The 22,637-nt window shown below is 49.8% G+C and overlaps 1 protein-coding gene across 1 annotated transcript; it reads left to right on the top strand.

The window, feature by feature from the left end:
• On the top strand, positions 1,981-4,276 carry LOC8055146. The gene is made up of 2 exons (XM_002464842.2): positions 1,981-2,407; positions 2,968-4,276. Exons 1-2 carry the CDS (start codon positions 2,348-2,350, stop codon positions 3,688-3,690), a joined length of 783 nt encoding a protein of 260 aa, XP_002464887.1. The 5' UTR covers positions 1,981-2,347; the 3' UTR covers positions 3,691-4,276.

Below are 22,637 nucleotides of genomic sequence, written 5' to 3' on the forward strand. Positions count from 1 at the left end.
AATACAAACGAAAGTGTTACAATACCAAAAAAAACAACTAAACAAGGCACTCTTCTCTTTGCAATAGTAGTATAGAAAGAAAGAGAGGTAGACATCAACGACATGATATACCTGTCAATATTTGTCCTAGGAGTTAGATGTCATTGTGCGCACAAAGTATGTATCATTGCAACTTTGAATCTTGTTTTATTCTAAAGCAAAGATCCAATCGCTTATCCAACGTAAAGAAGCTATTCTAAATAATAAGATGAGTTAGTAGTAGGGAATTAGATAGAAGATTAGTTTAGGGTTAATTTTTGATTAATGCAGATGTTGGTAATTTACCAGAGCAACTGTAAGAGCTTGACTAAAATTAATAGTCAAATTCTATTATTTAGCCGTTTTGTAAAATAGAAAACTTCTTAAAAAGAAAAAGATCTACAACAGCTTTATTATTTTATAAAATTAGATAGCTTGCCGCTGACCGACGTGGTCCGCTCGTGGGAGAAGACCACAGACGTTGGAAGGGAGTCAAGTGTTTAGTTTGCAAAATTTTTGGATTTTGAGTTCTGTAGCACTTTCGTTTGTTTGTGGCAAATATTATCTAATTATAGACTAATTAGGGTCAAAAGATTCATCTCACGATTTACAGGCAAACTATGTAATTAGTTTTTGTTTTCATCTAAATTTAATACTCCATGCATGTGCCACAAGATTCGATGTGATGGAGAATCTTAAAATTTTTTAGGAACTAAACAAGGCCACCACTTTTAGTTGTCTTTAGCTGGGCTAGAACGGTTAATGAAATGAAGAGAAAGATTTCTATTAGCTAGGAGCACTTTTAGCTTATTTTTTTGAAATGTTTAGATCCACTACAACTATAGCCTTGTTTAGTTCTAAATTTTTTGTAAAATAAACATTGTAGCATTTTTGTTTGTATTTGATAAATATTATTCAATCCTATACTAATTAGGCTTAAAAGATTCATCTTGTAAATTATAGATAAACTGTGTAATTAGTTATTTTTTATTTATATTTAATACTCTATGTATGTGCCATAAGATTCGATGTAACGAGGAATAAAAAAATTTTGCAAATTTTTAAACAAGACACTAAAATGGATGATGGCGTGGAGTTGTCTACTAGACGGTCTAGTCCAAGTGTCCAACCAACTTGAGCAGCAAGAAAGCTGGCATGGCAAGGCTTTTCGCCGTTCAAACGGACGTCCGGCGAGGTCAAGTCTTGTCCTGCCCACCTGCATTGCCCTTGGTCGGCAGCACTGAGCAGGCACGGAAAGCAATGCAGGAGCAGGGAGAGCCTGCCTGGCGTTTGCTCTGCATTCCACGCGCAGCGCAAATGCGCAATGGCATGGAAGAAATGGATGGGGTTGGAACGGAAACGGACGGGGAGTGTGCCGCTGCCGCGTCGATAGTGGCCGGGGGGGCTACTTTGGCGCGCCGGTGGTCGCCAGGGAACGGGATGGAAGTGAACCCCAACAGATCTGATTTGATTAATTGGTGGCGTACTTAACCGAGCATTTATATTTAATTTAATAATAGTCCCATCCACCACTGATTATATTAATCGATCCAAGGTGGGAAGATATTAAATAAGGGGATGGCTGGCTGAAGCTCAACTAAAACTAATGGCCCTCCTCTCCTTGCGAATAACGCATCTGCTAGCTGCTGCTGCTGCGGCAGCCGCCGATGCTGCGATTTCGAATTTCAAATGGATGGATGGATGTATGGATTACCTTTTCTTTTTTTCCTTATATATGTTTCCGCCACTATATATAGTACGTTCTAGAGTATTTTATCAACAAACAAACATGAGGATTTTTTTTTTGTACACAAGAAAAACAACACATGAGGATTTGATTTGGAGGTGTTGGACTTGGTAGTAGGCGACGACGACGAGACCTAGCGACCTGCAAGGACGTGAGGCCGTGAGGGGATAAGAACGGCGACCCCTCCCTTGTTTCTGCCGCCGCTGCCGCTGCCGCTGCCGCTTCCTCCCTCGCAATCGCAGACAGCGACCCGTCGCTATTCCGATTCCCACCTCGCAACTCGTCAAGCCCGTCCGCCCCCAGGCCGCGTCCGCGTGCATATAAGCAAGCCCATTCGCCAGCCCATTCATTTCCCCTCTGCTGCTTGCTTCGCTTCGCCTCACCTGCCGCTGCCCTGACCTGCCCACACATTTTCCTTCCTCCCGGTCGCCGCCTGAAAACCGCCGCGCTCTCCGCCCCGCCGTCTTCCTTTGCGTGGAGGAGCAAGGACGACAAGAACAAGGCTCGGCTCTTCTTGGAGATTTGGAGAGCAAGGGTCTGTCTTTCTTTCTCTGTCTCTGAAGGGAGCAAGAAGAGGATCGGATGGCGATTGACCACGACTCCCCGTTCAAGGAGCTCCGCCTCAAGAACCGCAGGATCATGGTGAGTTTACCTGGCCGGACCCGGCAATCCTCTTCCTTCTGTCTTCTGTAGCCTCCCGGGCCCTGCCATTCTCGATTTGCCTTCTTGCCAACCGAAAAGAACGGGGTTTCTTTCCGTTACTGTTGGCAATGAATGCTTTACTTGTGTGCAGCAATGGCGGCGATGCCATAGATTCAACGACTGTTTCTTGACCGCCTCGCCCGGCCCCTTTGTTTGGGATCTCCGCATTGCCTCTCCGATGCAGCCGGCGTCTCATTCTGATTGTCTTGCTATCAAATGAATTCCGTGCCGCCCTTCCCCAAGCAATATTTATAAAAAAAAAAAACAATGTGAGCGCAAGCAACCAAATTTCTTGGCGATGGTTCCAAGGAGATAACAGAATTTCTCTTTTTCTTGCAGACTACTATTCCATCTTGTTTGTTTGTTTGTTTGTTTGTCAATCTATCTATCGCTGAGCTTTTCTTGGCAAACAAACAGCCAATTCAAATGCTTCGCCATTGCGCAAAGTGGCTGTGCTGCATAGCCTAGTCAACTGACCCTCTTGGTTGTTTTCCGTGCAGGGAGGCGGCGGCCCTGACCCTGAGCCGGAGGAGGAGGAGGAGGAGGCCGCCACGGCGGCGTACGCGGAGCAGTGGCCGCGCTGGCTGCAGCCGCTGCTGTCCGCGCGCTTCTTCGCGCATTGCAAGACGCACAGCGACTCCCACCGCAGCGGCGAGTGCAACATGTTCTGCCTCGACTGCAGCTCCGCCGCCGCGGGCGCGGGCACGCGCGCGCTGTGCTCGCTGTGCCTCGCGCACGGCCACCGCGACCACCACACCATCCAGATCCGCCGCTCCTCCTACCACGACGTCATCCGGGTCTCCGACATCCAGCGCTTCATGGACATCGCGGGGGTGCAGACCTACGTCATCAACAGCGCCCGCGTCGTCTTCCTCAACGAGCGGCCGCAGCAGCAGAAGCCAGGCTGCGGCGGCGGCGGCAAGGCCGCGTCGGCGTCCGCCAACCTCTGCGAGGTCTGCGCACGCAGCCTCCTCGACAACTTCCGCTTCTGCTCCCTCGGATGCAAGGTCATCGGCTGCTCCCCCGACGCCACCAAGGCCAGGAACTGGCTCCTCAAGGCCGGAGCCGACGGCGACGACTCCACATCCTCCTCCTCGGCCCTGCGCAATGCCGACAAGAAGCAGAGCTTCACGCCACCCACGCCGCAGCCGACCCTGCCGACGAAGCGCCGCAAGGGCATCCCGCACCGCGCGCCGTTCGGCAGCCTCATCGTCGAGTACTAGCTCCCTCTTGCACGGCGGCGGCGGCGGCGGCTGCTGCATTGGCACTACACGCGCGCGGTAAAGCAAAAAGTACTCTTCAACCAACGGAATTGAATCGCACAGTGGGGAGTCAGTGAATCCAAATCCATGCCATGCCTGAATCAATCCGCCATTACGGCAATGGAATGGGATGGCCACCACTTCGGTGGCCTGGCCTGGCCGCCTTCCTTTGCGCACTTTGGTTGGTGGTGCTTCTCGAGGTGGATGCCATTTGCTCGCTGGCTTTGCTTTCCACAAAGGAACGAAGGGAGAAAGAAAGGTGGAGGAAGAATCAAAACTAGCTTTTCATCACTTTTGTGTTAGGACACAAGAAAGATATATATATATTTCTTTCTGATAGAAATATATGTACATTTTTAGTCTTGTTATATGTTTCAAATCATCATAGTGGAGCAGTATAGCTAGCTAGCTTTTGTGATGCTTTTACTAGATTATTATTAGGTTGTCTGAAGAAACCATGTTCAGGAGATAACCTTGTTAGTACTACAAGGTACTAGTAATAAGCTACTGGAGGTGGTGATTTGCATTTAGCAAGCTTTTGTGGTGACCTGTGGTGCTTAAATTGTGTTAGTCACAAGTACCAGTGCTTGTGTGTTCATCTGTGGTAACAATCCTGAGCCAAGTTTCTATGAAGGATTATGCGGTTCTGATATTCATCAGTCATTCAGATTGTCATCAAAGAAAGAAGGTTCTCCGCATTTGAAAACTGCAATCAAGTGATGACTGAGGACATCTGATTGAGGATAGGTCACATACCGAACATTGTTGCCACTTGACGATGGTACTGTGACTGTGACTATGAGGAAGCAAGCAAGGAAATGCCGTCACGTTACTGCCCAGCAAGGTTGCGTTGATGGAAAGCCACTCTGAATGCGATTGCCTTGCTATCTACATGATTAATCGCCCTGATTATTGTTGCATAGTATACTATACGACTAGCATTGTTCTTGTTCATCTAATCCTGGATCATTGAACCGAACAATTTGTGTGTTGACGTGATGCTGATACCTGCACCGTCAGCGACGTCATCGATGAGGCCATTGAACAGCTTGCTTTTTTTTTTAGCATAGCACTTTAGCAGTTAGCTTAAGGCCAATTCAGAGGGACAGGACCAATTCGCAACCTAACCTACTATGATGATACATAATTGAAGCAGGATGGAGGAAACGAAACGAATGGGTTGGCTTTATGGTTAACGCCATGAAAACGACATGGAACAGAAGCATCTAATGCGGGCGGAGAAGAAGCATCAGCTTCTGGAGGAGCCGCAGCTGAAACATATGCCGCCGCCGGCTCACATATACACTATTCCATTCTTTCTAGGCCTTGTTTAGTTCCGAAAATATTTTGGATTTCGGTACTGTAGCGTTTTCGTTTGTTTGTGACAAATATTATCCAATTAGGGACTAACTAGGATCAAAAGATTCGTCTCGCGATTTCCAGCTAAACTGTGTAATTAGTTTTTGCTTTCGTCTATATTTAATGCTTCATGCATGTGCCGTAAGATTCGATGTGACAGGAAATCTTGAAAACTATTTGCTTCCACGCGAAACAGCTTCGGTGCCTGCTGCTTCCCTTTCCTCGAGGGGATGCTGCTGCTGCAGAGGGCGGTGTCATTGGAAAAGGGCAAATACAAAGTGGGGGTGTGACATTTCCCAAAAGGACAGGAGGGGAAAGAATTGGGAGGGAAGGCGTTGTTCAAAGTGGTGGACGATGTCGACATGGATGTGGACCAGAATTCTTGGTTGGCTTTGGCATACCATACCATCTTCGCATAAGTGCCGATTAGTAGCATCTCCATCTGAGTAATGGCGTCTTTCCAAGCAAGGGGAGGGGTTATTTTATTTGTGAGTTCCTGTTCTTGGGATTTATTCGTGGATGGACCATGTATAAGGTGCTGCAAATTTGCTTTTGCCACAAGTAGGTAGCATCAGAGCATCTCCAAGAGTTTGCCAAAACTCACTTGGCAAAACTTGTATTTTGGCAAGTGAATAAAACATTTGGCAAGTGAAAAATTGTTGTCTCTCCAATGGTTTGCCATATGGGCTTGGCAAAAAATTAAAAAGTTGGCCCACCCAAACCACCGTCAACTAACTTGGACGCTTCGATCGACACCGACGGCAGCGGCGGCGCTCGTGGCGGCGCGGAGCAGCGCCCGGGGCACCGGCACAGGTCGTGCGCATCGGAAGCTGGCGTCATCTTCCCCGCGACGCACCGTGGTGCGGGGACGAGCCGGCATGTGTCCGGCATGATCGGCCGGTTCTCGCAGTTCCTGTCGCTCGACGGCGGCGAGTCGCTGCTCTCCGTCGGTAGCAAGTTCGAGAACAACCTCAAGATCATCAAGCAGTGCCAGGCCGGGAGCATCTTCACGGAGAGCGCCAAGCTGCCGGACGAGGCGCTGCAGAACCTCGGGTGGGCATTCATCTTCGCCGCGGGGGGCAAGGGCCAGAAGTTCAGCACGCCCATCGAGTGAAAGGTCCTAATATGGCTAGAGGGGGGGTGAATAGCCTATTTAAAAAGTTCTACAAATTCACTAGAGCAAGAGGTTAGTAAATGACAAAGCGAAGCTTTTTGCTCTAGCTCTAATTGGGTGTTTGCAAGCCATCTACCCAACAATTCTAGTTGCTATGATCACTATGCACACAAGAACTAAGTCTCTACTTACACTAGAGAGCTACCTAAAGTTTCTATACAAGAAGTAAGCTACTCTAGTTTGCAAGAAAGTAAGAGAGAGAGTTTGATCTTTATACCACCACGTAGAGGGGATGAACCAGTCACAATATTATGAAGTTCAATCACCGGGAGAAATCCAATCAACAAACACAATGGAGACACAAGATTTTTCTCCCGAGGTTCACGTGCTTGCCGGCACGCTACTGTTGACGGTCCTTAAGTATCAAATTTAATTATCAAATAAATAAAGAAAAGGATCCAAATGAAATAAAGATCTAGACTTAGGGTTTTATCTGACAGAATTCCACGAGTTTTGGTGTTTGTCTATTTCTGCAGGGAGTTATCAGGAAATATGGAAGAAAGGCCCACATGTCAGGATTACGTAAAGATATTAACGTGCTGCGCAATTATCTTACATCTAGAAGACTCCAGAAGCCACGAGACCGAAGCGGAGGCGAAACGGGGCCAGACCCTAGGCGGCCGCCCAGTTGGTCAGGGCGCCCGCCCACCTCTAGAGTCCAATCAGGACTCTGCTTTGCGGGAAGTCTCCACCGACCTAAAGGATGAATCTAAACCATACAATCTATGTCGGTTTGATCCAAGGGCCCATATTCACTTGAAGGGACTATAAAACCAGACCCCCTGGCCCCTGGAGGAGAGAGCCTCTCAACCCTAATTCATTGTTCCATCAAGGGAGAAGAAGCCTCTGATCAAGATTAGAGCCACCACATCAATTAGATATCTAGATTAGCATAGCTACATAGGATTAGAACTAGAAGGAGTCAATCTTCGATTGGTTTCCGGATCTGTCAGGAGGATTCTTGGTAATCTTCTAATTGTGCTTCTAATTGCTTTCTAATTATCTTTGTTCTTCAATATTATGAATATGACTTTGTTCTACTTCAATATATTGCTTATGACTTTGCTCTACTTGCTTATATTCAAGATTATATTGTTCTTAGTTTGTCATAGTTATGTACTTGGCTTAGTTAGATACGATCTATATACATGCTTAGGATCGTATAGCGTTTATCCATCGGATCCATGGGTAAATGATAGATATTGTGTAGGCGTGGTGCTTATACCGTATTTATCTGCGATTGTACCCAATATGCCAGATCGTGGGGTAGTTCGTGATAGTGACAGCTTCATTGATTCTTATATAGTCCCCCTCTCGTGTATTGGGCTGGCAGAGCAACATTATTACAGGGGAGTGATTGCTATGTTTCTCATATTCCTTGCTAATATCACTATGCATGGGCGTAGTCTTGTCTCGCAATGATTGCTAAGTATGCTTGCACTAACTATGATAATGCTAGACTATATAGTTGAGAATAACTTAGGGAATATTCTTGTAGTTCGTTCTAATACCATGCTAATGACTTTCTAGAGTATCTAATTGAGGTGCTTATCATATTTATTATGTGGCTAGATCAGATTAGTTATCCTTATCACTATTATCATTTCATATATCTTTTATGTGACACTTATCCCTGTATGAAGAGTTAGATATAATGTTCTCAATTATACATGCAATGATAGTTGCTCAATCTCATATTCTATTCTGTAATCAATAGTGATGATTGATTAATCCCTTCCCAGTGGTAAAAATATAAATAACGATACCTGGAATACTTCCCGGTTAAAATGCTACATCGGTATTAATCTGTGCGCTTGCAGATCCCATTCATTATTTATTTAGAAGAGCAATTGCATATTTCAATACCGCGTCTCTTATATCATGCTGGGGATGACAACTTGGCTTAAGTGGTGTAAGGGATAGGTTTGGCATTTTTGGCACCGTTGCTAGATTTAGAACTTAGTCTACTTTTAGTAATGATGTTAAGAATACCCAACAGCTACGTCCCCGTTGTGTCGACCAACACTTGGTGGTTCGGTGGCTAAGAGGTGTAGCACGAACTTCGTCCTCACTAGGACACCACAAGAACCCACCCACAAGTGAGGTAACTCAATGACACGAGCAATCCACTAATGTCGCCTTTGGCTCTCCGCCGAGGTAGGCACAAACCTCTCACAATCACCGGGAGATGGCCACGAACAATCACCAACTCGTGCCAATACTCCTCCGCTGCTCCAAGCCGTCTAGGTGGCGGCAACCACCAAGAGTAACAAGAAAACCGCAGCCAAATCGATCCCCAAGTGCCACTAGATGCAATCACTCAAGCAAATGCACTTGGAATCACTCCCAATCTCACAAAGATGTTTAATCTATGAAGGAGATGAGTGGGAGGTGTTTGCTTAGGCTCACAAGGATGTCTAGTAGTCAAGAATGCCAAGAGAGTGAGCCCCAAGCCGGCCAAACTCGTATTTATAGCCCCTCAAACAAATAGAGCCGTTGGCTCTTTCACTGGGCGAAATACGGGGTCACCGGACGCTCTTAAAGGGGCACCGGACGCTCAACACCAGCGTCCAGTGCTCCAACGTCAGCCGCGTGTCAGAGTCTAACGGTAACCTGCAGAGCACCGGACGCGTCCGGTGCACACCGGACTCATGCGCAGAGAGTTCCGCAAACTCGCAGGGTCACCGGACGCAAGCCACCGGATGCACCCTCAGCGTCCGGTGCTCACCGGACCCATGCGCAGAGAGGGTCGCAAAACGCCCGCACACCGGACGCTAACCACCGGAAACTCAAGCCAGCGTCCGGTGCCTATCGTCCGGTGCCTTACCCTAGCTGGGACAGGTACTGTTTGCACCGGACGCTCAGACTCAGCGTCCGGTGCTCCAGAAGCTAGCGTCCGGTGAGTGTTTTCTCAGCGAGAAACACTCCCGCGACTTCTCCAAATTTCCCACCGGCGCAATAGAAAATATGCACTTCATTTTCTCCAAAAGCGCCGAATCCCCCCGAGCTTGCGAGGCGGGAGGGAGAGAGGAACCCATCCTCTCTCTACCCTTCAAACTCCACCTCCTTCTCAAAGTGTGCCAACACCACAACGTGTGTACCAACAAGTGTGCACGTGTGTTAGCATTTTCACAAACATTTTCTTCGAAGGAGTTAAGTTAGCTCACTAGGTTCTAAATGCATGCACAAGAACAATGACACCTAGTGGCACTTGATAACCGCTTAGCCAAAGAATTCCCCTCTTTATAGTACGGCTATCTATCCTAATGTGATCACACCCTCTATGGTGTCTTGATCACCAAAACCAAAACCCTAAGCAATACCTTTGCCTTGAACTCCATAGGGTTTTGTTTTTCTCTTTCTTCTTTTCTAAGTTGAGCACTTGATCATCTTGTGGTTATCACCATCAACACCATGATCATCACTTGCTCCATCACTTGGCATGTACCAACCTCATTAAGTCTACACACACTTATTATGGAGGTTAGTACTAGGGTTTCATCAATTATCCAAAACCAAACTAGGGCTTTCATCGAGGAAGAGGACACCGTCGGTTTCTGCTGGGACCTCCTGGCGCTCCTGGCCACGGCGAACCTCCAGCGCTTCGCCACCTTCTGGCCGCCGCTGCTCGAGTGCTTCAGCGCCATGTCGCAGCTGCCGCTCTTCTCGCCGTCCCCGTTCGCCGAGAAGGCGATCGTGGCGCTCTTCAGGGTCGCCGTGGGGCTGCTGTCGACGCCACCGTCGCAGCGCCCCTCCGACAGCCGCGTCCACGAGGAGGGAGGCCGCCGCACAGAGTCGCTTCGAGTCACGCTTGGGGAGATATAAACCGATCACGGAGAGTCTGGACGCGCGGGAACCGGGAGGGAACTTTCACTTTGTGCGCGGGAGAGGAAAGCCGCGCCGAAAATATCACGATGGCAAGCCGATCGGTGCTCGCAAATATGCGCCAAAACACTAGGTGGATGGCAAGTTGTCAAATTTTGCCAAGTGCTTTGCCAAACTGTTGGAGCACGTATTTTTCAAGTTTTGCCAAAATAACAAGGATGGCAAGTGCTTTTGGCAAACTCTTGGAGATGCTCTTAGCTTTTTGTGGATGGTTTATGTTGGAATATTAGGTATTTATAACAGAGTTATATTCCAAATATAATTTTTCTCTCGTAAACTAGCATACATGATAGTAAATACTCGTTGAAACAAATAAAATAGTAAATAATACAATGGTTTCCAAATTATACCCTTAAGCGGGACTGGTGCTATAGCATCAACCATGCTACTACTCGGTCTGTTGTTGATGTCGTTGAACTCAACTACTTCATCCGTTCCAAATTATAAGTTATTTTAATTTTTTTCATCAATTTTGCTATATATATCTAGACATATTATTTATCTAGGTGCATAGCAAAATAGATCTACCAAAAAAAATTAAAATAACTTATATTTTAGAATGGAGGGAGTAATGTAGTGTAGTAACTCAACATAGTGCAACGATTTGACAAAGCGATAATCCATATGGCGATGACCAAGCTGATTGTCTGTAGATGATGTTGTCATGGTCGCTGGTGGAGGAACGATGTTGTTGACGCCGTATCTTGCCTCGTGGTGACCTGTGGTAAAGAACGTGAGTAGTCGCGCGAAAGTGGTTCCCAAAACCCTTATTCGCTCTATCTCAGGGCAGGATCATAAGAAGAGGTTTTGCAGACCCGCTCTCTCAATTACCTGTGCACGCCGATGATCGGGGCAGACTAGATTAGAGTGGTTATGTAATAGAGAAAGGAGAAAAATAAACTTGACCATATTAGGCCTATGGGTTGTTCCCTGTATATTAGTTATATATATGGTATATCTTTTCGAGAAGGGTTGATATATAAAGAGAGGACAACTTCTTGCCTCTACATCAACTAGAAATAATATGATACTAATATCGTATCTCCCACCTTTATTCGTGATCTCAAATACTAAAATTCATTAGGGGACACACGTACTGTGCTTTAGGGATTTGTTAGAATTTCTATATATAGAAGTTTGGAAACTGGCCCATATAAATTTTTCTTACAGTTTTTTTTATCCACATGGATTCAAGGCCAGCAAGTAAGGATGATATTGTATCGTTGTGCCATGAGGGTCTCTTTTACAAGGACAACGGGAGCTGAAGGTTTGAACTGCACATATCGCGTTGGTGACGTCAATTGCACTATGCTGGTATTGGAAACTAGAGCAGTTGGACTACCCTCGCGTCGCGTCAAGAAAGAGCAGACATATGGAGTTTATATATGTATAAGGCCTTGTTTAGTTTCGAAAACTAAAAAGTTTTCGGAACTGTAGCACTTTCGTTTGTTTGTGGTAAATATTGTCCAATCATAAATTAACTAGAGTCAAAAGATTTGTTTCGTGATTTACAGTTAAACTGTGTGATTAGTTTTTGTTTTCGTCTATATTTAATGCTTCATGTATGGGCCGCAAGATTTAATGTGACAGGGAATCTTTAAAACTTTTTTGATTTCGTGGTGAACTAAACAAGGCCTAAAAGGAAAGAGCCTGTGACCTTGTAATTGCAGTTTTGGTTCGTTCTTTGCCACTATCCACTGATGAATGTGAATGAATCATCATCAACAAATGGACGGAGCACAGAAAATCAGTCGGAGCCACGCAACGCAGCCAGGAGTGCACGTAGCGGCAGCACAAAAAAAAACTTTCTGTGCATGCTTGAGGGCCCACACGTGGGGTGGCCCCACCTCCCCGGGGCATCCCGTCGCTGGCTCGTCAGACCGCTAGCCACTCCCGTGGTCCACACGTGCGGTTGGGCCGTCAACGTGTTGCTCGCCCATTGGTCCGGGCCCCGTGGCGGGGATGCTCGGGCCCCCGTGGGCCGCCTCCTTGTAAAAATCATCGCAGCAGCAGCAGCCGCCGCCGCCGCCGCCGCCTTCGCTTGACCCACCACCACCAGTCCACTACGCCATCGCCATCCCGCCTCTTCTCTCTCCACGTTTGGAAAAAGGGCAACTGCTGTACTAGTGAAACGGACGGTGCCGCTGCCGCGTGGTGAGCCTTGAGGGGACCCCGCGGCCGTCCGATGCGCTCCGTGGCAAGCGTACTCCCCACGCGCGCGGCTGGGTCAGGGTGACGCCAGCCGGTGCGTGGAGGTGAGGTAGTACTCCTAGTACACCGTAGTACACAGGCGTCGCGGCCGCGGCCGTGGGGTCTGTGCTGCTGGCTCGAAACGTGTCTCCTGGGACGATGACGTGGCGCGTGGTGCTGGGTGGTTGGGCCCGCAAGCGTTGCTGATCCCAGGGTTACTCCGTAGGGATGGAAATGAGAAATCTTTTCCGGGGCCTTGTTTAAGTTCCAAATTTTTTCACAAAATGAATATAATAGTATTTTTATTTGTATTTGATAAATATTGTTCAATCATGGATTAACTAAACTTAAAAGATTCGTCTCGCAAATTACAGATAAATTTTACAATTAGCTATTTATTTTATCTACATTTCATACAAATGCCGCAAGATTTGATATAACGGAGAATCTGAAATTTTTATTTAGGAAATAAACAAGGCCCCACTACTAGTCTACTATGAGTATAGTAGTAGAACTTGGCCTTGTTTTTGTTGGGGTGGAAATTTTTTTGGCGGTAGCACTTTCGTTTGTATTTAATAATTATTATTTAATTATAAACTAATTAGGTTTAAAATATTTATCTTATAAATTATTGACAAATTGTATAATTAGTTATTATTTTTATATATATTTAATGTTCTATGTGTAGATGTACAATGGGCCGGGCCGGCACGGCCCGCAGCCCGATCGGGCCGGGCCGGGCCACCACCGTGCTGCGGGCCGGGGGTGCGGCCCATGGTCCGGCCCGTGCCGCCCGTTCAGCCCAGTCGGGCCGGGCCGGCCCACAGCCCGACAAGCATCTCATGTTTTAATTTACCAGTTTTTTTAACAAAGGTCAATTTTTTTCACAAATCACAACATATGAAAGAAGCAGCATACAATTTCATTGTTTCAAGCAAAACATATCTCAATTCACAAGTTATATCAAAGAGAAAGAGCACAAAATCACAACATATAGAACAAAATGAGCGGGCCGTGTCGGGCCACGGGTCGACCGGGCGGGGCCACCACCGTGCTGCTGGACGAGGGTGCGGCCCATGGCCCGGTCTGGCAACGGGCCAGGCCGCCCGTGGCCCGCAAACACCGGACCGGGCCGTGCCACGGACCAGGCCAAAAGGCCGGGCCACGGACCGGGCCAAGTTTAACGGGCCAAATGTACATCTATAGTTCTATGTATGTTCCGAAGATTCGATATAATAAAAAATCTTGAATTTTTTTGAATTTGACAAACTAAACAAAGCCCTAGAAAGAGGCACTCTGGCGCACTAGCTACTACTAGTACAGAGTACTACTAGTATCATGCTAGCAGGGCATGTACGCTTTGGCTTTGATTGATCACGTACTGGCATTAGGACTCGTACTGACTAATCAAATCAATTCATCATGATGAGTACAGTAATATATCATAAATAAATACACGTATCGCTTCCTAAAAAAAGTTTAACTACAAACATACTCCCTCTGTTACTTTTCAATTGTTGCCGTTGGTATGCGTGCCACAAGTTTGATTCGATTTGTAGAAAATACGTGCAATATTTGTATCTCTAAATAAATTTGTTAAAAAACTAGATTCAAAGATCATTCTAATGATACTAATTATATATTATAAATATTAATATTTTTAATATATAATTGTTGGCAGTTGTTTTTTGGTAAACGCAAACGACAGTTTAAAAGGGACGGAGGGAATAGCAAATAATATTAACATTTATATCTGCTATAAAAGTATATTTCATGCTTAATCTAACGATACATATTACATATGATAAATATTAGTATATTTTTATATATATGGTTAAGTTTAAAAATGTTTGATTCTCCGAGAAACGAAACATATATTTATTTATGGATGGAGTGAGTATGTATTTATTTGTAATTTTCCATCCCCTATATAATCATCCTGCTATATCCATGCATGTCTCTGCTTCACTTTTGGAACAGGTGAGATGGCAACTGAACTGATGGCAGTGCAAGCTTTTGAAAAGGCCGGAGACGAGAAGGTGATGGGGTGGCATGGCATAGTAGGTTTGTTCTAGAAAGACTGGAAGAGGAAAAGAAAAACGAAGGCTGCTGCTGCCTGTGATGATGGGTGCGGCACAGGCAGGCATACCGCATTCTGCAAGACAGAGAGACATCGATTGGTGTGGTTGGAACGGCGATCAATGTTGGGATTATGGAATGGATAACAGCACAATTAGGCATGCATGATGGATTTGATTATGTAGTGGTTCAGCTTAATCATATGCATGAATCGTTTGTTATATATTAGCACCCCAATCACTATGCATGCATGGTGTCTGCTCCTAGCTAGGTAGGTCATCATCAGGCGAGATGATAAGTAAGCTACTCGATCGAACCCAATTAATCATCAAATTCAAATCCATGTGCTCGTGCTCGGTTCTAGCAGCAATGTGCAAAGGGAGGAGAGCACTGTACTGTACCACGCTCTAGCTGCACCTGACTGGAAGCTTGCTGCTATTGCTGCCACAACTATCGTGCAGCCATGAGCCAAGTCAATCGCGATCGGTCGGTCAGTCAATGGTCAGACATAGCGCCGGACCGGACGACTTGGACTAGAACAGTTGGACTTGGCATTGTTTAGTTCTAATTTTTTTTTATAAAACAGATATGATAATATTTTTGTTTTTATTTAATAAATATCGTTTAATTATAGACTACCTCCAGCATTGTTGTTACTTGTCAGGCAGGAGTGAGTGAGAGATACGTACGGGTACGAACTTTGGTGGGCCTATGTAAATCCAAGTACGGCCTGCCGCGAAGCGACCCCATCCGTCAATGGTCATCGGCTTCCCTGGATTCATTCCTAGCGGTGGGCTGACTTTTAGCTTGTGCCAAGATAGTCAGGCCCAAACCTACTGGGTCTACCCACCAGGGCCTCCTTTTAGTGAGAGAGGACAGATCTTTAGGAATTGGAATCTTACATTTTTCTTAAGTTTATCCTTCATCATCATCGTGGCATATACATACATAAGTACACAATACAAATACGAAAATACTGCAGACAAATATGTTTTTATAGTCATTAACAACACGCACACAAAAAGGTATGTGTATGCCAAGAAATAAGTAAATAATATTTGGTGAGCTAGTCCACAGGCAAAGATGGGCAGGAGTAGGGGGAAGGGGCTATACATACTAATACTTCCTGTCGGTGTTTTTCCCCCGGGGGGTCACACCAACGAGTAAATTTGTATGCGTGCTCCCCTTTCCGGATGGTGATGCAAGAAGACACAAAGATTTATCCTGGTTCGGGCAAGAGAAGGCCCTACGTCCAGCGGGGGGAGAGAGTTTGTATTATCTTGCACCTAAGTGCTTGTACAGGGGCGAATACAAGCGTGGTACGATGTGAGGAGCTCTACTATCTATGAGTATGGTCTGGTGTTCTGTCTCCCTTCTATTCCTGAGTCCCTCCTTTTATAGCTCCAAGGAGGAACACAGGGTACATGTATAGATGTTATAATAGGGATCGATAGCTGCATGGAGCGCTGACCTACTCGAGGCTTCCGTACGGCATGGCCTCGAGCCGTCCCATCTTGTTAGCTTGGTGATGATTGCGCGTGCTCCTGTGTTCTGCCCTGCCAGCCGCCTCGTGCTGGTTCTGAGGTCGCACGCTTGTACGGTATGGTGGCGGATCCGGCGGAGCAGGGATGGTGTTGTCAGTCGACGCCCGACTTGTCCCTGGGAGGGGACCTTGTTTGGTCGAGGGTCGGGCGCCGCGTAATATGCCGATATCCGGAGCGCTGACCTTGGGTGTCTCGAGGGGGTCCCGATTAGACGTTCCATCCTCGTTTCCTGCGTCCTGACACGCCCTGGGTCGTTCGGCGGGAAGGCTGCAAAAAGAACGATGGGACGGAAGCTTGTTCCCTATCACGCCTTCCGTGACCCGGGTGTTAGGTGGGAAACGTCAGATGCATTTAATGCTCCCGCCCGCGTGCGCGCGTCAGGCGGCGGACAGTGTCCTGTCGCTCGATGTCTCTCGGTTCGCTCGAGCCCGCTTCCGTCTTCGACGGTAGTCGTTGCTCGAGCCCTGACCGATTCGCTCGACGCTATTTCCGTATTCGAGGCTGCGACCGTCGTTGGCGGTGCGTAAGTAAGATTAAGGCGTCGAATTGGGGGTCCCAACCTTCGTATAGGCAATCTCACAACGCACATCGCTGAGGGTACCCCTTACCGATACCCTCGACAGTAGCCCCCGAGCCTTCATTCGAGCGCTAGCGCTCGAATGGAGGTTTTGATTTACGGTCGAATTTTCGTGGGGGCGCGCGAGCGACCCCACGGGGTAGCCCCCGAGACCTCGGAGGAGTTTTTGACTCCTTCGAGGGTTATGTTATCTAATTCGCAGAAACGCTTTCGACACCAGTGGTGAAGATTCTGGCTGGCTCGTTTTTGCTCGTGGGTTTCGACGTACTCTCGATAGAGCGAGCGTCTTTCATCCCGAATTGAGTTCCTAGCGGGCAGTCCAAGTGAGAACCTGTGCCCCTTTCGAGAGGGGTCAGCTGTAGCCCGGAGGCGTCCTCATAAAGCAGGGTCGACGTGATCGGGGATACCGGTCTCATTCGATAGAGTCCAGTGGCTCGATGCCTCCCTTCGGGGGGATTCCTCTCGACTGTCTCGATCCTACCTTGAACATCGCCAGCAAGTCCTCGAGGCGGGCCTCGATTTTCGACCGCTTGCTGGGGATCCCTGACTCTGGCGCTCGAGATCGGCTGTCGAACCCTTTCGACGGGCCAGCCATCGACCTCTCGAGTCTTTTGTGGTTCCGTCTCTTGGCTTACGAGGGATAGCCCCCGAGTCTTCGGTCGAGCGCTGGCGCTCGAGTGAAGACTTTCGTTTTTTATGGTTGAGCTTCCACGGGGGCGCGCGAGCGACCCCGCGGGGGTAGCCCCCGAGCCTTCGAGGGAGTATTTAACTCCTTCGGGGGCTTATCTCGCCAAACGTGCAGAAACGCTGTCAACACCCGTGGTGGAAGGTTCTGTTCGGCTTTGCCTTGCGTGGAGGTTTCGACGTACTCTCGATAGAGCGAGCGTCTTCCACCCCAGATTGAGTTCCTAGCGGGTAGTCCAAGTGAGAACCTGTGCCCCTTTCGAGGGGGTCAGCTGTAGCCCGGAGGCGTCCTCATAAAGCAGGGTCGACGTGGTCGGGGATACCGGTCTCGTTCGATAGAGTCCAGCGGCTCGATGCCTCCCTTCGGGGGGATTCCTCTCGACTGTCTCGACCCTACCTTGGATATCGCCAGCGAGTCTTCGAGGCGGGCCTCGATTTTCGACCACTCGCTGGGGATCCCTGACTCCTGGTGCTCGAGATCGGCTGTCGAACCCTTTCGACGGGCCAGCCATCGACCTCTCGAGACTATCGTGGGCGCATACCTTGGCTTACGAAGTAAGGAAGCTGCCGTGCCGGTTCGTCTTTCTGCCCGTTGGGCGCACCTTTTGAGGTAAGTGACGTTGCGACACTGTATCGACGGGGAATTCGGAGCGTCCGGCCTGTGAGGAGAGAAAGGGCCGTTAGACGGCGCATTTATGGGGGGAGTTACCTCATTTATCGGATCTATCCGTCGGTTGGCCGCTATGTATAAATACGCCGTGGCGTTGCTCCATTCTTTCTTTCCCCTTCCGTCCTCCCGCCTTCGTCTTCTCGCTGCCTTTGCTCTCTTGCTTCCTCCACGCGCGCGTGCACCCCCTCGAGCGGTAGTGAATCCACCATTCTTCCAACCAAGATGCCTGTGAGGCTTGTTGCCGCCGACGACTGGCGTCCGTCGTTGATGACGGACCGCCGTCTGCTAGAGCTTGAGAATGGAGGGCTCTTGCGCCGCCGCACTTCGCAGTCTTCGCTGGAGTGGATCGCGCCGCCGGCGAGTCACAGGGAGCCCCAGCCACCCGAGGGCTATGTGGTGTCATTCGCCAAGGCTCAGCTCGAGGCCGAGGTTACTTTGAACCGTCGAGTGCGGACGGCGATAAGCGATCTCTCGACCTCTTGGGAGGTCGAACCTATGGATGAGTCGAGGGAGGACGCTCGAGGCGACGCCCTGGTCGACCAGCTGTGCTACATAGGCGCGACGCTGCGAGACCGGGTGCGGGACGCCCTCCACATCGGGGTGAAGCGGGCGATGGCGGTTGTCTGCTCGGGCTTCTCCTACGACATGGAGGTGGTGTTCCATGGCTTCGTCACCGACGTCTCCAAGACCGACGCGGAGAACGAGGAGAGGCTCCATGCCTTGATCGCGGAGGCTCCTGGGGAAAGGTTGGCCAAGCTCTTCGAGCCTGAGGTGCTCCCTCCTGAGGCTAGCTCGGGCGGAGGCGAGGGCGGTGAGGGTTGTGCCGCGGACTGAGGCCTGCGAGCCTGCTCAGGGCGCCTGAGGCCTCTTGCATGATACTTTATTAATTCTGCTGTTACGTGATATAGTATCTTTTTGTAATTGTTAACTGCTTATTTGTCTTTCCGCTCGAGGTTCCTTTGTTTCTCTTTGTTCCTACGTTTGTATCCCTTGCTCGATCTTTCGTCAAAAACAACCTCGATTACCTCAAGGGTGAAGAAGTGAGTAGAGTTTCCGTAGCCCGGGGGCGTGGGAGTTCTCCGGCTCGTTATCCCTCGGCCTTTGAGGGGCTCGAGGCGCCTTAGCTACTCGAACCGTGCAAGGTTTACTAAGTAAGAAAAGAAAATTTCTTGGCTTTTTCGACGCTTGGGGAGGGGTCGTCCCCCTGGTAGCCCCCGAGGGGGTGCGGACTATGATAGGTCATGGTCGGCATCCCCTTCTATCGTCGAGACTACGACTCGTAACTATTTTTGGTTCAGAGAGAAGTCGCTCGAGGGAAAGGCTTTATTTATTTATGCGTTCATTTATAAAGTCTTTGTACAAAATGTAGGAACGTAAGTTTAGGACTTCTAGGGGTAGAATCGACGTAGCTGTTCGATGTTCCATGCGTTGGTGAAGATTGCCCCCTTTTCGTCCGCCAATTTGTACGTTCCTGGCTTAAGGACCTCGGCCACCACATACGGGCCTTCCCACGGTGGAGTCAGCTTGTGGCGTCCTTGATTGCTTTGCCGGCGTCGTAGGACAAGGTCGCCTACGTTGAGGTCCCTCTTGCGCACGTGCTTGTCGTGGTAGCGTCGGAGTTTCTGCTGATATCTGGCAGAGTTGAGGAGGGCCATGTCTCGAGCCTCCTCGAGTTGGTCGACCGCGCTTTCTCGAGTCTCTTTGTTCGATTGCTCGTTGTAGGCCTTGAGTCGAGATGACCCATACTCGAGGTCTGTGGGGAGGATAGCCTCAGAGCCGTAGACCATGAAGGACGGGGTGTATTTTGTGGCCCTGCTTGCCTTTTCTTCCTTCTGAGCTAAAAAAGGCGCCGACTGCCTCCTCCCCCGACGCATAGTTGGCTACTACGTCCATCAGCTCGTCGACGGTTTGAGGTCGGTTGCGACCTAACTCCCGCACCAAGTCTCGACTGGTGGTGCCTGAGACAAACGCCAAGATGATGTCGTGGTCAGGGATGTGCGGCAGCTCAGTGCGCTGCTTCGAGAAGCGTCGAGCATACTCCCGAAGAGTTTCTCCCGGCTTCTGCTTGCACTTGCTGAGGTCCCACGAGTTCCCTGGCCGTATGTAAGTCCCTTTGAAGTTACCCTCGAAGACTCTAACCAGATCAACCCAATTGTGGATCTGATTCGCAGGGAGTTCCTCGAGCCATCGACGGGCGGTGTCGGAGAGGAAAAGGGGTAGCTGTCTGATGATGGCCCGATCATCACCTCGAGCGCCACCTAGCTGACAGGCCAGCTTGAAATCGGCCAGCCATAGCTCCGGCTTGGTCTCTCCGTTGTACTTCGCGATGCTGGTCGGGGGTCGAAACGGATTGGGCAAGGGCGTGCTGCGGATCGCCCTGCTGAACACACGTGGGCCCGGTGGCTCGGGGGCCACCCGGTCCTCGTCGCTGTCGTATCTCCCACCGCGATGCGTGCTATAACCGCGCTCTTCCGCGTCTCCATGCCGGCGGCGTCGATTTTCTTTGATGTCGTGCTGCGCGTCGTGTCGACGTTGATTGTCGACAGGGAGGATGAGAGCGGTCTTTCTACCTCGAGAGGGAGGTCGTTGATGGACTGACACCTCCTCTTCGTTTAGAGGCTGTTCGTCGCGCTTCTCTGTGGCAGCTCCTCGTCGTCGGGATGCCGAACTTTCGGCTTGTTGAACCGCCGCCACTTGGAGTAACGTCTGTACCTCATCTCGAATGCGTCGGGCCCGGGAATTTGACGGTTCTGGCATATCACGTAGCAGCATCGTTGCTGCCACTATATTCTGGCCTGCTCGTGGGAAACGGCTGACAGGTTGCTCTGGCTCTGAGTCGCCGACGATCTGTCGATGTACCTCTCGAGCGCGTCTGCGGACACTTCTGCCCGGCGGGTAGGGTAGGTCTCGCTCGAGGATTTGCTCGAGCAGGACGAGGCGCTCGCGGTCTTCATCGAGCTTCATCTTGAGCTCCCGCAGCTGCGCGAGCTGCGCGGCTGTGTCTTCCTGAGGAGGGGGGTCGACCTGTCCGTCGTTCCCAGGCGTCCTGGGGTCTTCTCGCGCCGGGGGTGCTCGACCACCCGCAGCAGCATCCCGTGTCTCGTCGGTAGTTTCTTCCGCCCCGTCGATGTGACAACATTCCCTCGTAGGGTCATAGCTGTCTGTCTCGGAGTTGGAGTCCGGTTCGGCGACGTAGAAACACCCACGTCCTTCCTCCAGCAATCGTTGCCTGAGGGACGTGATCGAGTACCGTCCAGGACCGAGACGACGGAGGCCTCGTACTCGGGAGAGGTCCGGCAGCTCGGACGCCGGCCGCCGTGTTTCAGAGCCATGTGGGGGGACCATCGATCTTTCCACGTACGTCTGGGCGTTTGGGCATATCGTCCTGGCGAGCGACGTCGCGGCGTTGTTCATTCCGAACGGCAGTGCCGCCCTAGGAGAGAACAACCCGTGTGGAAGTAGCCTAGCTGTGGGGGAGACGGCGCGAGATGCGTTCCCTCCCGTCGTCGCGCGGTGCTGAGTCGTCGTGCTTGTTGCTCCGTCACACGGTGCTGCCGAATTGTGGCCCACATCCTGCCTCGCACGAGTTGTTGGTCGTGCTGAAGCGGCGGGGCCGTGGTGGTGTTGCCCGCGCCTTTTCTTAGGCGGGGAGGCGTGGTGGTGAGGGCGTCTCGGGCCCTTCAATCGTGCTGGCGTCACGCGGACTCCTCCTGGTCTTTTGACTGAGAGCAAGATCATGTCGTAGCCGAAGCCCGTAGACATGAACTCGAGACTCCCAAACCAAATCACCGTGGAGCGCGGAAGCGGTGAGGCAAGAGTTGCCATCCGGAAAGTAGCGGGAAATCGATGAAAAACACGCAGGACCCCTACCTGGCGCGCCAACTGTCGGTGTTTTTCCCCCGGGGGGTCACACCAACGAGTAAATTTGTATGCGTGCTCCCCTTTCCGGATGGTGATGCAAGAAGACACAAAGATTTATCCTGGTTCGGGCAAGAGAAGGCCCTACGTCCAGCGGGGGGAGAGAGTTTGTATTATCTTGCACCTAAGTGCTTGTACAGGGGCGAATACAAGCGTGGTACGATGTGAGGAGCTCTACTATCTATGAGTATGGTCTGGTGTTCTGTCTCCCTTCTATTCCTGAGTCCCTCCTTTTATAGCTCCAAGGAGGAACACAGGGTACATGTATAGATGTTATAATAGGGATCGATAGCTGCATGGAGCGCTGACCTACTCGAGGCTTCCGTACGGCATGGCCTCGAGCCGTCCCATCTTGTTAGCTTGGTGATGATTGCGCGTGCTCCTGTGTTCTGCCCTGCCAGCCGCCTCGTGCTGGTTCTGAGGTCGCACGCTTGTACGGTATGGTGGCGGATCCGGCGGAGCAGGGATGGTGTTGTCAGTCGACGCCCGACTTGTCCCTGGGAGGGGACCTTGTTTGGTCGAGGGTCGGGCGCCGCGTAATATGCCGATATCCGGAGCGCTGACCTTGGGTGTCTCGAGGGGGTCCCGATTAGACGTTCCATCCTCGTTTCCTGCGTCCTGACACGCCCTGGGTCGTTCGGCGGGAAGGCTGCAAAAAGAACGATGGGACGGAAGCTTGTTCCCTATCACGCCTTCCGTGACCCGGGTGTTAGGTGGGAAACGTCAGATGCATTTAATGCTCCCGCCCGCGTGCGCGCGTCAGGCGGCGGACAGTGTCCTGTCGCTCGATGTCTCTCGGTTCGCTCGAGCCCGCTTCCGTCTTCGACG

This window comes from Sorghum bicolor, chromosome 1 (assembly GCF_000003195.3).
Source record: "Sorghum bicolor cultivar BTx623 chromosome 1, Sorghum_bicolor_NCBIv3, whole genome shotgun sequence".
Taxonomy (NCBI): Eukaryota; Viridiplantae; Streptophyta; class Magnoliopsida; order Poales; family Poaceae; genus Sorghum; species Sorghum bicolor.

Excerpts from the sequence above, each read along its gene's own strand:
- LOC8055146 (XM_002464842.2), top strand. The coding sequence starts at position 2,348 with ATGGCGATTGACCACGACTCCCCGTTCAAGGAGCTCCGCCTCAAGAAC. Across the intron at positions 2,408-2,967 it reads TCAAGAACCGCAGGATCATG|GGAGGCGGCGGCCCTGACCC; the intron begins GTGAGTTTACCT and ends TTTTCCGTGCAG.